The 17,420-nt window shown below is 35.8% G+C and overlaps 1 protein-coding gene across 3 annotated transcripts in view; it reads left to right on the top strand.

Annotated features, from left to right (window-relative positions):
- The window catches only part of AKT3 (AKT serine/threonine kinase 3), a 155,714-nt gene that overhangs the window by 98,376 nt on the left and 39,918 nt on the right, over positions 1-17,420 (top strand). For all 3 annotated transcript variants that reach the window (XR_014618340.1, XM_084285180.1, XM_084285181.1), the window contains 3 exons: positions 6,211-6,342; positions 10,822-10,887; positions 12,539-12,607. Coding sequence is in view for 2 of the 3 variants with exons in the window: in XM_084285180.1 (XP_084141306.1) it covers positions 6,211-6,342; positions 10,822-10,887; positions 12,539-12,607 (267 nt within the window). In the remaining variant the exon portion in view is untranslated. The remainder of the gene's footprint in view (positions 1-6,210; positions 6,343-10,821; positions 10,888-12,538; positions 12,608-17,420) is intronic.

Here is a 17,420-nt window from a genome sequence, read left to right as displayed (position 1 = left end):
CTGTAGCGAGGTGGGGGTTGGCCTGTTCTCCCACATGCCTGGTGACAGGATGAGGGGGAATGGGCTTAAGTTGAGCCAGGGGAGTTTTAGGTTAGATGTTTGTCGTGGTTCCGCTCGAGTGGGCAGCCGAGCTCCACCACAGCCGCTCTCTCACTCCCCCTCCTCAAAGAGGAATGGGGAGAAAATATGTGAAAAGGGCTCAAGGATTGAGATAAGGACAAGAAAATCACGCAATAATTATTGTAACGGGCAAAACAGACTCGGCATAAGGAGATAGTAAGATTTATTGCCTACAACTAACAAGCGAGAGAAGTGAGAAAACAAAGGAAAAAGAAAAACAAAAGCACCTTCCCCCCATCCACCCTCTTCCACCTCCTCCCCCCGAGCGGCGCAGGGGAACGGGGGAATGGGGGTTATGGTCAGTCTACAGCACTTCTTCTCTGCCGCTCCTTCTCGGTCACTCTCGTCCCCTGTGCTGTGGGGTCCCACCCACGGGATGCAGTCCTTGATGAACTGATCCGGCGTGGGCTTCCCACAGGCAGCAGCTCTTCCAGAACTGCTCCAGATATGGGTCCGTACCACGGGGTCCATCCCTCAGGAGAAAACTGCTCCAACCTGGCTCCCCTACGGGCAGCAGCTCCTGCCAGATCACCTGCTCCTGCGTGGGCTCCTCTCCACGGGCTACAGGTCCGGCCCAGAATCTGCTCCGGCAGGGGTCTTCCACAGGCGGCAGCCTCCATCGGTGCAGGGCCACCTGCTCCACCGTGGTCTCCTCCACGGGCTGCAGCGTGGAACCCTGCTCCACCGTGGTACTCCATGGGCTGCAGGGGGACATCCTGCTTCACCATGGTCCTCACCACAGGCCGCAGGGGACTTCTGCTCCGGCGCCTGGAGCACCTCTCCCCCTCCTTCTACACTGACCTTGGCGCAAGGCTGTTCCTCGCTCCTCTCACTCTCCCGGCTGCTGTGTGGCGCAGCGTTTTTTCCCTGTCTTAAATATGCTCTCACAGAGGCGAAAAACAACATCGCTTATTGGCTCGGATCTGGAAAACAATGGGGCCCTTCCCAAACATGGGGCAGCTTCTAGATCTTTCTCACAGAAACCACCCCTATGGCTCCCTGCTACCAAAACCTTGCCACGTAAACCCACTACAATGTTAGGAACAACTTCTTCACTGAAAGGGTTGTGAGGCATTGGAACAGGCTGCCCAGGGAAGTGGTGGAGTCACCATCCCTGGAAGTCTTCAAAAGATGTTTAGATGTAGAGCTTAGGGAAATGGTTTAGTGGGGACTGTTAGCGTTAGGTCAGAGGTTGGACTCGATGATCTTGAGGTCTCTTCCAACCTAGAAATTCTGTGATTCTGTGATTCTGTGAAAATACTGACTGTGATATTTGTGAAGTCTTCTCTTTAGTTGACGAAGTAGCAGTTGTGACTGTAGTGGTAGTAGTAGTACTAGGGTACACTGTACAAACATTGTAATAGTGTTTGGATCACAATCTTACATGTATGTTGTACCAGTTAACAAAATTAAAAAGAATAATTTGAAAACGCTCTTTTACAGAGTAAGTTTCAGGAATTCCCGAGGTAGGATGTGTGACCTTGAATGTATTTCTTTTAACTTGATGGAAGTAAAAAATTGTTGGTATTTTTTTTTTTTGGGGGGTGGTTATGACCAGTCAACAGTGGATTTCCATTGTGATCCAAGTTGCGCTTGTACAGAGAGGGACATAGCAAAGCTAATAGATTTTTTTAATGCATGTTTATGCATACTCATGCATGTACATGTGCATTGGACTTGTTTTTCCATAAATTGTAACTTTCCCTTGTTAATTACTGTAGCTTGTTTTGTATCTTAGTCTTGGAATCCCAAGTGATGAATATGAGTGGAAATAGTTTTTGTGGAAAGGAAACAATCAAAACAAAAATTCTAGGTTACAGTGAAAATCCATCTGTATTTTCATTGTTTCTTACTTAATCCTCCTAATGGTCCCTTTGTATTTTGAGGTAGCTGAGAGGGATTTGTTCAGGCTAAATAATATTATTTTTAAAATTGTCAGTATAGTTGGTGATATGTAATATACAGAATGAAGGTTTATCATGAAAGTCTATCTTGAAGAGGTTTAGACGAATTTGTTATTCAAACTCCCTTCTATCCAGCCTTTTTTAAAAACATACGTGCGATTTCCTTTACTTATCTCTGTATTTTCCAATACTTTCCTGTAAAAGATATTTTAATTCAAACAATAAATGCGCTGATTATATTTGCTACATGACTAGAAATAACTACGTGCTCCTTCCATTTCGAAAATCACCAACCTCAGATTGATTGCCAGTGCCATTTTCTCAATATAGATAAAAAGCTACTACTAATTATTACTTACACTTAATATTCCTGTCGGTGATGGGAAGTAACTTTTTAGATTGATGGTAGTGCTTTCTAATATAGACAGCATTTTCCTCTTGCATAAGGCACCTGCATTCCACCAGCTCTCCATTACTTACTGAATGTTTTATGACCTTGTGAAAATGTCCTGCATTTATATAACAGGTTATTTGTAGAGCTAAGAAAAATAATTTTATGAACAGAATCAAAGATTAAATAGGTTATGGTATTAAGGCAGTATATATTGATTTAGAACAATTTGTTAAAGGTTGGGAGCTTGTGACTGAAAAATGTTCACATATGCCAGTTCAAAATCAAAATCCATGTATTAATATTATTGTCTGTCCTCTAATAATTCTTGCTGTTTTACATTAATTACTCTTTGCATTGTTTATCAGGATTATAACAAGTCGTGTGTATTTTCCTTTTCTCTCCTAACCAAAGAAGAAAGCTCAAAATTATTTAAAGTTTGAAGGAATATGGACTGGAGACAGAATAAATGGAAGAAAAATTTAGAACCCTGATAAACAAAAGGCTAATGTGTTGAAAGGATGCTAGTGCCACAAAAGGCACTTTTAATTACTAGTTGGATCAGTATTTGGAATAAAAAAGATCATAAAATATTTATAGAGAAGTAACTATTGTAGGTTTTGACTAAGTATTAAAAAGATGTACAATTGTAGCTGTATGACATACTTTTCTTGAGCTTGAGCATCGTTTATGTTTTGGTTCTAAAGTCTGTGCATGATCCAAATCCTAGAGTTTACTGTTAACAGAAGTTTCATTTTGACAGGAAAATGTTTCATAATTATTTTGTAACCACTGATATACAATGAATGAAATATGAGCTTCTTGTACTAATAATAAACCTATAGTTGCATTAATGATAGACCTGCATTTATACTTACCTATAATTTTCCCAGTTTTGTGCATCACTAGTTGTAGCACATTTTATTAGTTTTTGAAAAAGGTGATCATTTAAGGTGATCATTAAGTCTGTGGTCATAAACTTCAAGTTTTCTTGCGTGAATTTACTTTAGCTAAAAAGTATTAGTAAGTATTTTAGTATTATCTGAAAGCCCTGTTACTCATATTTCTCTCTGGGATAAAATGGAGTTTTATTCTTCCTGATGTGAATTGTTTTTGGCAGCAAAACCAGACCCATCAGTTTACGTGTGAGCCGAGAATGAAATTCACCAAGGTTAGTTTGCTTAGCAGCTACCGAACTGACATTACATGGGAAAAATATGTAATTTCTCCTGATTTAGCAAGACAATTGATATGTGGAAAGCATCTTTAATAAAGCTTTGCAACATCCAGCTATTCAGATGTTACCTGAACTAGTTTGTTGAAAAATTTTTAAAGCCAAAGAGCTTTTAAGCTGCAGGACAAAGACCTCCAAACGAGGGAATTACAGGACTAATGTGTTGATGAAACTTGAGTTCTAACCCCTTTCTGAGCAGATTTCAAACTGACTCAGGGTGAGTGACTGCATAAATTATTTCCACAGTTTGTTGGCAGGACTGGAACACAGCAACTTCAGATCTATGGTAACAGTCTCAGCACTTAAATTTAAAGGAATAAATGATTTTAGAGGTAAATTTTGTCCTCTATTCTTTCCCACGGGAGCAAATGTATTTTGCTGCCAGTATTTCTGACTACATATTTCTGACTGGGAATATGCCCAGTAACTCTACACTACTGGAATGCGTACGGGATACACAGACACTTTTAGAGGTGTTTCTAGTAGGAATAAGGAAAGTACTAGTTCTGTTTCGTAAGATGCAAATAGAAGTTTATCTAGAATGCCATTGTTCAAGAAAGCTATTTGAAACTGCAACTGGTGTAAGAAAGGGATAGTAGGAAGGTGAAAAGAAAGGCAAGATCTTTTCTTTTCCTTGTACATAACAGAATTAAATAGATTTAGCTTAGTGAAACTGAAACTCAGAGAGAATATAATTACTATTTATAAATGTTTGGAGGCATATTACTCAGTAAGAAAGAAGGGGAGAGTTATTGATACTACGGGACAGTCAATAAAAAGAAGAGTTGAATACATGTGCAGATTGTAAAAAGAAGTTCCAGACTGTGAGACTGTGAGTGTCTGGAATAGGCTTCCCATTGGAACAGTGTAGAAAAATCAGGAAGAATCATGAGTAATCTATACTTAAATCATGCTTAATGCATTTATAACAGGGGTTGTATCATCTATGACAGCAGAGGCCCTCTTTTCAAGTTGGAATCCTGCCTGGTATTCCCATCCATAGTAGCATTGGAGCTTAGAAAGTGCTATTCAAAGGATGTATTTTGTGCATTTGCTTTTTTTATTTTTTTATTTTGCCTTTAATTAATAATCCTTTGTGAAAAACAGGGCTTCCTTTGGAGAATCAGCCGAAGCACTCTTGTGTAGCTTCTGGAATGGTTAGCAGAATTAGAATTTCCTTTCCTTAGAGAAGACGGGTGTTTAGTCAGCAATAAGGCTTATGGAATTCAAAGATAATCACATGAGCAGTAAAAGAAACAAGTCTAGGGTCCACATTTATCTGCTTCTCAACCGCATACTTCTGGCAAAGTTATTTTAGGAAGGTGACTTCTCTTTCTTTTTTTCTTTTTTTTTATATCTCCTACCTATTGAGATGACTACTTAAGGTGTAGCCAACAGTATTCCTATGGAATATACAACATTTCTGATACACATTAAGATAAAATTTTCACTTTTTGCCTGGGTGGCCTGGGTGGCTGTTGTGGATATATCCTGTCGATAAGCAAAGTGAACAAATGAAGCTTGATGAGAAAAGGTGTTAGAACTAGAATAACTGTTGAGACTACCTTTCTACTACAGCCAAATAAGAGTGAGAAATACATGCTTGCCCAGGAGCAACCCTGCAGTACGTGGGTTGTGTTGTCTTTCAGAGCTTTTAACTGCTTTCCTCAATGCTCCTGGGTACCTTAACAGGCTTTGTGTGCTTGTGCAGTGCTGCACCCAAACCAGTAACACATTAGGCTGAAAAAAGCATTGTGGAAACCACTGCGATTTGGTCCTGAGTTGGCCAAATAAACTGTATTGTCAATCCAAGGCAACCCTGCACAGAGCTACTCTGCAGTTGCTGCGTTATGCTTCCCAAATGGACTCAAATTGTCTGGTGGTGGAACCAGCTCTTGGATGCCTGTGGCTGTAGTATGTTTACTCTGCAAAACTCAGGCAATACTAGATGCTTGACAATTCACTATAATGGTATCACATGAAAGATTAAAATTTGACACTTCCTTCTTTTTGGAGCTGTATTTATTAATGTAAAACCCATGTAATAGTAATCTATACTTAGAGTTTTAGAAGTCAACCTCTCATGCAAATGTCACTGTATACTCTTACTGGTAGAATATTGCAGCAAGGGTTACGTATATTCAAAAAAAACAAAACAAACAAACAGTAGTGCAGTGGCTGGTGTTATGAAAAGCCTGCTGAAATGCTGCATTATTGTGGTAGTACAGGAGTTGATGAGCTTTCTTAGAATTGCAGAATTCATGAAATGCTGGTATAGAATAAGGTCTTGTTTTATATGTGATTTCTAAAAATTGTGTGTGTGTGTGTGTGGTATACTGTGCAGTATTTGACTTTAGGGAACCGTACTAATAGTAGTGATCAATACACCTTTATGGTTTAAGGATATAGCTATTATGAGCTTAATCATAGAAGTGTACCTATTTTTGTAAACTGGCCTTATTATATTGGTAATATCATTTGATTATATGCAGAAACATTTTTGTATATATTGGAACTGCATAACAGAAGTCTTGGTAATCCTTGTTCTTTGCTCCTTATAGACAATGAATGATTTTGACTATTTAAAACTACTGGGCAAAGGAACATTTGGCAAAGTTATCCTGGTCCGAGAGAAGGCCAGTGGGAAATACTACGCCATGAAGATTTTGAAAAAAGAAGTTATTATTGCAAAGGTAAGGGAGGTTATAGTTTTAATATTATGTCAGTTTTTGAATGGAATAATCAACATCCAATACTTAAGGTGTATTTGATTTTTGATGGTAACTAAGTTTGACAGAAATATAAGTGCAAAGAAAATGAGTGAAATATACTTAGGTGTACAGATTTTGTATGCCTTTTTCCACTCTCTTATAACCTAGAGTGTGCAAAGGCACTGAGATAATTCACTGTGCAAGAAAATAATGTGATCAAAGTTTAAAAGAAGAAAAAGAGCATTGTAGGGTATATTGTACACCTAAACATTTCCTAAGTGATCTGCAAGTTTATTCAGATAAATACAGTTAATTTAGTGGGCCTATGCTCTATTTTTGCTATGTTAGATAAGAAAGCTGTGCATGGGAATAACATGCACATTGTTTCATTTTTTGAGGAAAAAGAGAAGTCTGAAGCTGATGTCTGAAAAAAATTATTTAACTGGAATTGTCCAGTCGCTTAAACTTGATTAGAGTAGCATTGTTAGCTCTTGTGGTTGGTTATAATTTTACTCAGTTTAAACTTGAAGATCATGTACTCTGAGCTCTATTTCTTGAAGTTCTAGAGTTTTGAATCCTGTTTGCACAAAACAACTTGAAAATAGGAATGCTACACACTGTTGTTATCATTATGCAATTAAAATAATCCCAATTACTAATTAAGGTGGTTTTTGAGGGATATGGACCTAATTGAAATTTTTTGAATGCTTGAGGCTAAGAATACTGTTATTCCTAAAGACTGAATGTGAATGGCAACTACTATGTATTATATATATTTTATTTTAAAATATTCTTCATGTTTTTCCAATTTTCCTGTTGACCAATGGAAAGAGAGCTTACAGCATTCTGCAGGCTATCTCTATGTTCATTTGTCTGCCTCTCACTCACTATCTAATAACTTTTGAATGTGTTGATCATTCTTGATTAAATTTAATAGAGGAATAGAAACCTCAAAGCGATTACATTTCTTTGAGCTTCATGAAAACCAGCCCCTGTGTTGCTTTTTCATCAACTTGATTCTGATCTAAACCTCATGATTCACTGGAAAATGGTAGATTCCTTTTTTTCCCCATGAGGGTGATAGCAGTTTAGATAGGTTGAAGATTTGCTCAAATTACAATTGATGAAGAATGGGATTTCCAAAAATCAGTAAATGTTGTCTCAGTTTGTTTTCATTAACATGAATAGGGTCAATATCAAATTAATGTTTTGTGCATTTGGAAGCTTAATAAAATAATTAATGCTCAGTAGTAAGATTAGTGAGAAAGTGTAATTAATCCTTACCTTTTCCTTTAACAGTATTGAAAATTATACCAAAAAGTAAAAGTAAATTAGTTAAATAAGAATTAAAATAGATTTTTCATCACAGTGTAAAAAGTCTCTATAGTAGTATACTGCAATGCTATGTATGTCTATTAAAATTTTCCTCATAGATAAGCTCTTAAGTCTACCTCCACAAAATTAACATACGAGGGAAGCTTTTGAACTCGACATTTCATAAAATTGAGCAGATACCTAAATAACTCACATTCATTTTTAAAAATATTTTTAATTTGGGATATTATAAAATGCATTTACAAGTAATGTTCTGTTCTCCCTCCTTTTTAACCTGTAGTCTGAACCTGAGAATGAACTTTTTTTCCACATCACCAATAAAAAAAATTATTGCAGACTAAATTAGATCACTGAAGATCAGAAAGATCAGTAGCAAGTCTGTTCAATTTATTTTCATGTCACTGTTTATTACAAGACTGTCCATCAGATATTAGATAAAGTGTTTTATTCAGTTTTGCTATATCATTGTTAATTTTTTTCTTACCTTTTCACTAACTCCTTCATTAATAGATACGCTTCATACTTTAAAGTGGCCATTTATGTTGAAATCTGATGGTGTTAAGAGTCATTGGTTGGGTGAAGACATTGAAGTTCCAGTTTTAGCAGTAAAGCAGAACTTTAACACAGACCTCCTTAGTATGGAATTTTGAATTCCTTCTTTTTCAGTAGTGATACAGAAATGCATTATCCTTTGCTCGGTAGAAGATATCGATGTCACATAGGTTGTCTTGGGTTGTGAACTAAACTGGGTACTTAAACTTTGCAGACGTACTGAAAAATTTTATGAAATTAATGGAATAGAAAAAAATGTAGCAATAAAAACGTAAGTTGAAGTTTACATTGTGTTAAGATTTATTTTTGTTAGGCTAGAAACATCCACTTTAAGTCCTGTGGTTCTTAGGCTTTTTCCTGATGTCGCCTCCAGCCTTTCTCCTTTGTCTTCCACAGTCTGAGCATCTAGAGTATGTGCTGGGTGTGAAGCACAGAGTTGCAAGGTGCAAAATAAGGGTGCAAAAGTTTCAAGGTTTTTCTTTGAGGAGCATATTCCTCTTAGACAGGGGCCCAAGATGAGTAATTTGGGAATTATTAGGAATATTTGTCTATCAAACAATAGAGAGAGAGGGTTCTGTGAGCACCACTCACTGCTGGTGCTCACAGTGGTAGCTGCTACCTCCTGTTCAAACTTTCATGTCTTTCTCAACAACGCAAGACCCAGTCCATTCTCTGGCTCCAGCACCTTCTTAGCAGTTGCACCCTTCCTCCAGTTCCTCCACCCAGCTGGAAATTGTTCATCAGGTCAGTTCACAACTTTCAGGAAACACAGCTGTATACTTAAGGGAGAGAGAGTGAAACTTTTTTTGTTTATTCATATATTTTAGTAAACACAGTGAATGGGTTTCATGTCCCCCTTACCCCAAGGGGAGAAATATCCACAAAGCAGAGGATGCAACTTATAAAGTTACTTCATATTGCCATTGTTCATATGGAAAACTTCTAAAGATATGCTGAAAAAGCTTTAGACTTGCTTTTTCCTTTGAGTGTTTTTTTGTTTTTCCTCCAGTATGTGGCTGTCTGTATTAGCTACATTCAACATTACGCTGTTATTCAGCTAAATGGCATCATAATTTATTACTGCTAATTCTGTTGTTATTTTTTAACTTCTTATTTTGACAATTTTAAACGTATAATTTAAAACTCCTGACATCTGTGTTTACTTTGGAGTTTAATAATACCTTATCTTCAGAGCAGAGCCTGATAAGCACATACAGGACATTAATGTTATATTGGTATTATTTGTAGCAATATTAAAGTATGTTCTGACTAAACAAATTTACTTATGACTGATGCTTGAGTCACCAAGTTAGTCTTTAGTTCAGTCTAATACTCAGCTGATGCTTAATGCCACAGTAAATGTCAAAAAACAGCCTTGTGCTTCTCAGGCTTTTTAGATCAGGACCCCAGCAGCCTGGGGAGAGGGGGATTCCCAACATGTGTTACTCAAAGAGCAGCATAAAACAACCATATGCATATAATATGAACTTCCTAAATTTACTGTCCTCCTCCCTGTCCTCAGGAGCTGCACAATCCCTCTTCTGTGCCATCCTCTCCTGCTTGCCCCGCCAGGCCTGTGCCTGTGCTCTCTGCAGGCCTGGTGGTGCTGGGCTATACCCTGTCTCCAGGACTTTGCTCCCTCCTTGGAGGCTCCTTCCCACCTCTGGCGTGCCTCCTGCCTGGGGACGGCCATAGGTGCAAGGACGGGCGAGCTTCCCCAGGCACAAATACCTGCCGGGGCCGACTTAGTTTCTTTTCTGTTTGGAAGGGGCTTTTGGTAATCCCTGCCACGTAGGCTGAGGGACAGGAGAGCACGTCTGTCTTATTCTGAATTGCCCCATTTTCAAAATCTATCTGGGAATGAGGAAAGTCGTTTCCTGGATGTTTCCCATCTTGTTTGGAGAAGGTCTGCATCCTTGGGGAGGGAGAGTAGGCACTGCCAGCGAAGCACTTCTCGTGTGGCTTCTGTAGGATTTTGTGGGGTCTGAGGAGGGCTTTTGTGTGGTTTCTCTTTAATTTTGGCTGAATGATTTTAAGCAAAAACAAACAAACACCAAAACAATGTTTAGAAAACAGGAAAATGTTGTGGCTATTCTTACCATTAGGCTAAATTAGACTATATTCTACAGTTGCCTGTCAGCTACTAACTGTGTATGTTTCGTGCATATTGATTCAACTTGTGTGTACATTGTTCAGATAATGCACATCGGAATGGCATTTTCTGATGACTACATTTTTAAACTATCAAAACAGATATCTTTTTTTTTTTTTTTTCCTTTTCACTATGCAGTGGGTATAAAGACTTCATTTTAAAGCAATAAAATAGAAGAAAAAGAAAAGAAATTCAAATATGCATAATTGCATGGTGCCAAACTTAGTTTACTTTAAAATGTATTCTTAAAAATTCAAAAATATGAATACTTTTCATTTTTCCTTTAAAGCAAGCAGGTTAATTCATTTTCTAAATCTGAAATATTGCTTTGTTTTTGGAAGTGTTGACTTTTTCCTTGTAGTTAATTAAGTAGGATTTTGTATCTTACTTCAAACCTGCTTCTTGTACTTTTTATTTCTCAGGATGAAGTGGCTCATACGCTTACAGAAAGCAGAGTATTGAAAAACACCAGACACCCTTTTTTAACAGTAAGTATGAGGAACTTAAGTTTTAAGTGCAATTAAGAACTTGTAACAGGTAATTTTGAATGACATGGGCATTCCATTATGAACATAATTTATGAACAAGTTTTTTTGAAGTCTTTCTTATGATGATTTATAAAGATGCAACAGCTGTCTGGTATTTACGATATCTTTTATATCTTTAATGTTAAATATGCATTTAACAGTTCAGAAATAAAGTTTTGTAAAGCTTAACTGCACTGAAAGCAAATTTAATGGTAGAATGGAACTGTTGAGGGACTTTTTACGATTTTTGTATATGAACTCTTTTAATAAATCTTTTAGAAGTTATTGATTTCACATAGTTGTCAAGGAAGTAATTTTTGCAAAGAAAACTTCAAATTGTTAAGAATTCAATAAAATGATAAAATACCTATTAGTTCAGCAAAAGCAACCCATGACGCAAGAAAGCTTAAATACCTTCAATATCTGTGTCTTCATGTGGTTAATATTTAATAGAAACAAAATACTGAAGAGAATATGAGAATTTTGATACTACTGACAAATTATGATTAATAATTTTAATTTTATAACATACTTCCTTCTATGGAAGTAATTCTTACACTCCTGCTTTGGTAATACATTAGAAAATCTTTAAATTGATTTCAAAATAAATAACATGTTATTCTGAGATAGGAAACTTTTTTTTCTCTACTAAAAAAATGAAAGCATGGCATGGAAGCTTCCTCATGTAGAAAAACATAAACCCTTTAGAAAGGAAAGGATTGCATTTACATTGCTTGGCCAAAATACTCTTGGAAGTTCAGTCAATGAGATCTTTAAAAGTTTCTTAAATTAGAATGTAAAAGGTAAGCAGGAGTAGGTGTATTTTCACTGAAGTCAAGCAAAAATGTCACTATGGTTGTATCTTTATATCTTTCTGAGATGAACAAGCGTTTTAGAGACATACAGTATTTAAGTTATGTGAGCCTCCTTATGATTTTGTTCTACTGCATTTCTTTTTTTTAGGCCAAACCTGCATCTGTAGATTTTCTTTTGTATCATTTTTTCTGACAAAATCAAATAAATTTTGAAAAGTCAAAAATTGTAATTGATGAAAACATTTGTTGCAATTTAAAAATGATATGTAAACAATATATGCATTTGGCACTCTGTGTTTTTAACATTACATACTATGCGCAAATAGAAAGTACTTGTTTTGGAATTGAAAGCAAGCTGGAGGGTAAGATAACTTCAATTTTATTTGGAAGAAGAATGAAAGAATATGTACTCTCAATTGTGTAAATCAACATAATAAGATATTAAAATGATGAAAGTAAATGAATGGTACTATGTATGGCAGTAAGAAATGCAGTAGAAAATTTTGTAGTTTAATAGCTATTTAATATTTTATTATAAAAAGCATCCTGTTTTCATTTTCAGTGGACATGTAACAGAGATGAGGGAAGACATGAAGGTTTTTATGTTAATTCATCTCAAGCTCCAGATAGGTTAATTAAAACAGTGAAAGTTCTCACCAAGAAAGTTCCTGAAAGTTCTCACCAAGTCAGAATTGTCTGCTTAAGAGGATAAAATTAAATTTTGTTACTGTTAAAATGCAAGAAATTGGTTTAATACAAGATCATAATTGGTTTGCTTTTGCTGTTTTCTTTGCAAGTCCTTGAAATATTCCTTCCAGACAAAGGATCGTTTGTGTTTTGTGATGGAGTATGTTAACGGAGGAGAGGTAAGTTTAAAAAACACATTCTGCACTTGTAATGGTAGTGATGCCACTGGGCCACAATTTAAAGGGTGTATTTTTTTTTGCCTTTTTTGCTTTCTAGTATCTTTGAAGTATCTTTTTTTTTTTAAAAAAAATTATATTAAGAAAAAAAAAGACTCTTTAAAGTATTATCTCAAAAACACTTCCCATTCTTGAAAAATTAGACTGTTATATTTTGAAAGATAATTTCACGGGAGAGAAATAATTAAAAATACCTTTTTAATTTAATTTAATTTTATTTTATTTATTATTTTTTTTCTTCAGGTTCTGGTACGATATGGTTTTAATCCAGTGCAAACAAGCTAAAATAGTTTAGTGGTCTTGCTTTTGTCTTAATGTGAAATATGCATTCTTTTCTTTCCTATAGCCATTGCAAGTACCCAGGAGAAAAGAATGGGGTGTTCATGTTTTTCTTTACTTCTTTCCCCTTTGCTTGATATACTCTCTGGAAATTTAAACCTAAGTGCAAAATTTTGTATAGTGTTGTAAACCTTTGTTGTCCTCCAGGTGTTTTACTGAAGAGTAGAGTATCAAAAACTCTAGAGTATCAGTCAAGTGGAATTAAAAATAATTGCAATATAAGAAGAGAGCTTTCATCTACCTTTTGAGTGCCTTTAACTATTCAGATGTTATCTCATTACAACATGAACTAGGGGGAATTTGTTATTTTGTATACTGCATGCTGCATGATAATGTTAAAGGACTAAGCATTTCCTTTATCTTTTTTTATGAAAAAAAAAGTGTTAATTCAGGAATTGTTGCAACATGATGCCATGTTTTACATTATAATTTTGCTGCATTCTCCTTCAATAAAACTGTCTTCAACTGCAATTCTAATGCCTAAGCACCCGCAGGGTCTTGTGTTCCTTACTTGTCTCATGTTCCTTGCTCTTGCAATTTCTGGGTCCAGTGTCCATTTACATTTTAACTCATCTGTGGCTACCCTATGCCATTGGTGGCCAAACATGTTGGTGTGGGTTCTCATATAGGAGGATGTATTGTTCAACTCAGTGTGCATGAACCCAGCATCACAGGCATTGAACCATTGTGGCTAGTGACAGTAGATACAGAATTTCCCTCAATGGTTATGGGATAATAACCTTCTATTGAACACTCAGTTGGCTTATTTGGCGTTAATCTTGTATCACTAATACTAAATCAGTGCTACTTACAGGGAGTTTTTAAAAGGACTCCTTGTAAACTAGCTAATTCTTCATAGTCATTTCTGTAATCTCAGGAGATGTACTTTGAAAGTATGTTTTAAACAACAACCTTAGAATTTCTGTCAGAAATTTATGTCAGTATCCTTGACTCTGACCCAGGTGAAAGCAAGAGAAATTTCAGGCTTCTGCCTTACTACAGTAATAAAAAGTCTATTCAGTACTAGGAACCTTCAGTTTCTCTTCCTATGATTAGGAAAAAGACAGTAAAATGAGGGGTCCTTGATTTTCATTCTGGAGGAAAATAAGTTGTGTTAAAGTGTGTTACTGCATACAAAACGTAAACTTACTAATTTTCTTTCAACTTGAAAAAAATTATTTTCTTTAGCTAAACATATAGAAGCAAAATGTTCGGGGATTTTTTGAAGCAAATTATTCAGACAGAAATATTGACTGAAATTTTTCTTATCCTGGCAACTTTTATAGTTTATTTTCTGCTGCTTAAGGACCCAATCTTGAAATAAGTGTTTTTTAGTGTTACTGTTAGACACTGTGGATGAAATGTTTAGCAATGTCTATTGATCATAAACTATGTTACAGTATAAAACTAGGATGATACTTCTGGCATTATGTTTACTTCTGAATACCATTGTTATCTCGAAGGAATTACATTAAAGTACCATGTGATTACAGTTTAAGGTTTAAGTTAGTAGTATATTACAATGTTCCCACAACCTTTTGGATGCACAAAATGGGTAAAAAATGTGGCATATGAATTAATTTACTAACAATGGCTCTGTTCTTGGGGAATGCTTTCAGGGTGTATATTTCCCATTTTTGATTTCTGGTATTTTGCTTTAAAGGCTTAAATGCTTTAGGAGTGAAATCTATCACATACATTACTCTACAGGATACACTGATTCAGTTGATTAATAAGTTGATTAACTTCCGTGCTTTGGACTTTCAGGATAATTCCACATTCTATACTCTTTAACTAACTTAATTGGTAATTATCTGTATAATAAAATTAGACTCTAAAATTTGTTCAGATGGTTGCTCCACACCAGGATTCCGAATCATTGTTCTGCTTGCATATTTCTTCTGCGGTTCTTACTTCAATTCATTAGTGAGACAGAACCAAATGTTTTGTTGTAATTGAAAAAGTGTTATTACTGTCTAGAAAAAAAACAGAGATGATTCACAAGCTACCTGATGAAAAATAACTGAATATCATTGTAAAATTTGTTATTTTTATGTGGATTGAGTCCTGTTTTCTTTTCCTGAACTCTGCCTAAGAGAGAGTATTCCTTGGCCTTAAATTTTAAATTCTTACAGTCCAAAATACAGGTCCCTGTATTTCTCTGGGTATGAAATTTGCCTAGAAGTTCTATGAAGTCTGAAACGATAAAAAAAAAAAATAATTCAAAGTTTCAAGGATGTTAGTTTGCAAAACAATCAAAACTGTAAGCATACGAGTAAGCTTTATTACAGAGCTGAGCAAGCCTAATACACAGTAGCAAGAGCCAGTCATGCAACATTCAACATACTAACTAAGGCACTAACATTTGTAGAAGTTTAACACATTGATTCGTAAAGGTTGGGTCTTTTACATATTTGGCGTGCTAGGCTCTGCAGTTGAATATGCAGAGCCTAGCATATATGAATATTTGACTTTTTATTTTTATTTGTAGAGATTTTTCCATTATTTTTTTATTAGAAAAAACACCATGGCAACATTGTTATTCAGTTTTTAAATACAGACATACTAGGAAATTTATAGCTACAATCTTCACTGTAACTATAGCACCCTCATGTATGCCATCAAAAATTATGCACAAAATGGCTTTCTTTGTGCCAAAGCTATTTCTACAGCAATTCTACTGACTTTAGCTCACATATTTAATAACTGTAAATCAATAAATAGTGCAAATGTTGGAAGCTCTTTTCATAACCTGCCATCAGATATCTTATTTTCCTTCCCAGACATAATAAATCCTGTCTTCATGTTCTGACAATTGTAAATGGAGCCTGGTGGCCTAATCATTCCAAAACAGTAAACTATACAATTAGCTGAAAATGCTGGTGTAATTTCATGGAATTAGATTTTTCTATTATAATTCTTAAGGTTGCTTTAGGATCTTTAGCATATGTGTGAGTGTATATGAATTCACTTCTAGCATGTATTATTATACCTAAATAATCATTCTTCATTGAAAACTACTACATATGGTTTGATAACAACTATGCTAGGTGCTATAGTAATACGAAGAATGCTTATGACAACTGACTGTATTAAAATGGTAATGTTTTACTTACAAGATAGTTCATATTTGCCATCAGACACACTGCCCACTCTACCTGCTAGGTAAGTAAGGCCCCAGGTTCCTGCTGTTTCACACATGGTTAGTCACCACTGTTGCTTGTGGATGGAGATGTCAGAATACATGTGCATGTCTTAAAACATTTTCAGGGGCTCTGATTCACAAACAGAGGATTCTGCATTGGATGGTTTTAGTGGTCCATAGTTGTGCTTATGCTAACAGTTCAGATGCATGGAAAGCAGAGGCTGGTCCACCACAATCTGTAGCTGAGTTTTGGCTTTGGTTTTGTATACTGTACTGGGCTGCAGTCGGGGGGTATGCTGGCTGCAGTGGGAACAACTGAGCAATTCCAGTGGCTAAACAGCTCAGGGAGAATAATTTGGCTCTTCACCCAGTTGGAGAACCATATTAACTTACTTCTCCTTAAGCCGCCTCGTGTTCAAAAATTGGTTCTTTCTGAGCCAAGACAATGATGAAAAGAAAGTGGTTTTGGTTGCCTTTTTTTGTTTGTTTGTTTTTGTTTTTACCTAGTCATACGTAAGGGAAGTGCTTAACTTTATAACTTGCATGTGTCCACTTTGTGAGTTACTGGTGGAAGGAAAATTGGAGCATTTGTTACAGACTGGACATACTAATGTGCATTAGTATGAGCTAATAAATTCTGGTTGTATGTAACATTAACATAAACTGACTTGGGAACTCACAATCTCCTTTGCAAATACAGAACAATTGCTAGTTGTTTCTAACTGGTCATTTTACTTTGAATGAATATTGATAGCATTTTGTTGGAAAAAAAAAAAAGAAACACTAAAGAAAAATTTTGTCTACACAGTTTATCTACTCATAGATTCATACTGGGACATTTTATAAATGTTGTATTTTGCCTTTTTGGGATGAAGATCTAGTTATTTAATGGTGTTTATTTCCTATGTAAATAAATATCCTGCAAAAATGCATGGAAAAAAAATATATTTATTCTTTACTCAATTTTCTAATATCTGAAGCACTTAATGAAAACAGAGTTGCTTGCTTAGGCTCTGTGTATCTTCTGTTTATGCTGGCAAATAAGCTGTGGGATAGTACAGAAATCAGGGTACGATAGGCTTGTCTGATATCAGCATCAGGGGTTGGTATTTAAAGAGGGTATGAGTACTAGAAACAATTGAAATGCACACAAAATAATGATCCCCCTTGTCATGCAGGTATTCCGTTTTTGTACAGGGTATTTTGAGAATTCAACAAGAGATTGAAAGGGTAATGCAGATACAATGAACAAAAATTAAATACTCTCTTTAA

This window comes from Netta rufina, assembly GCF_964035555.1.
Source record: "Netta rufina genome assembly, chromosome: 3".
Lineage (NCBI taxonomy): Eukaryota > Metazoa > Chordata > Aves > Anseriformes > Anatidae > Netta > Netta rufina.
This window is presented reverse-complemented; position numbering and strand designations above follow the sequence as displayed.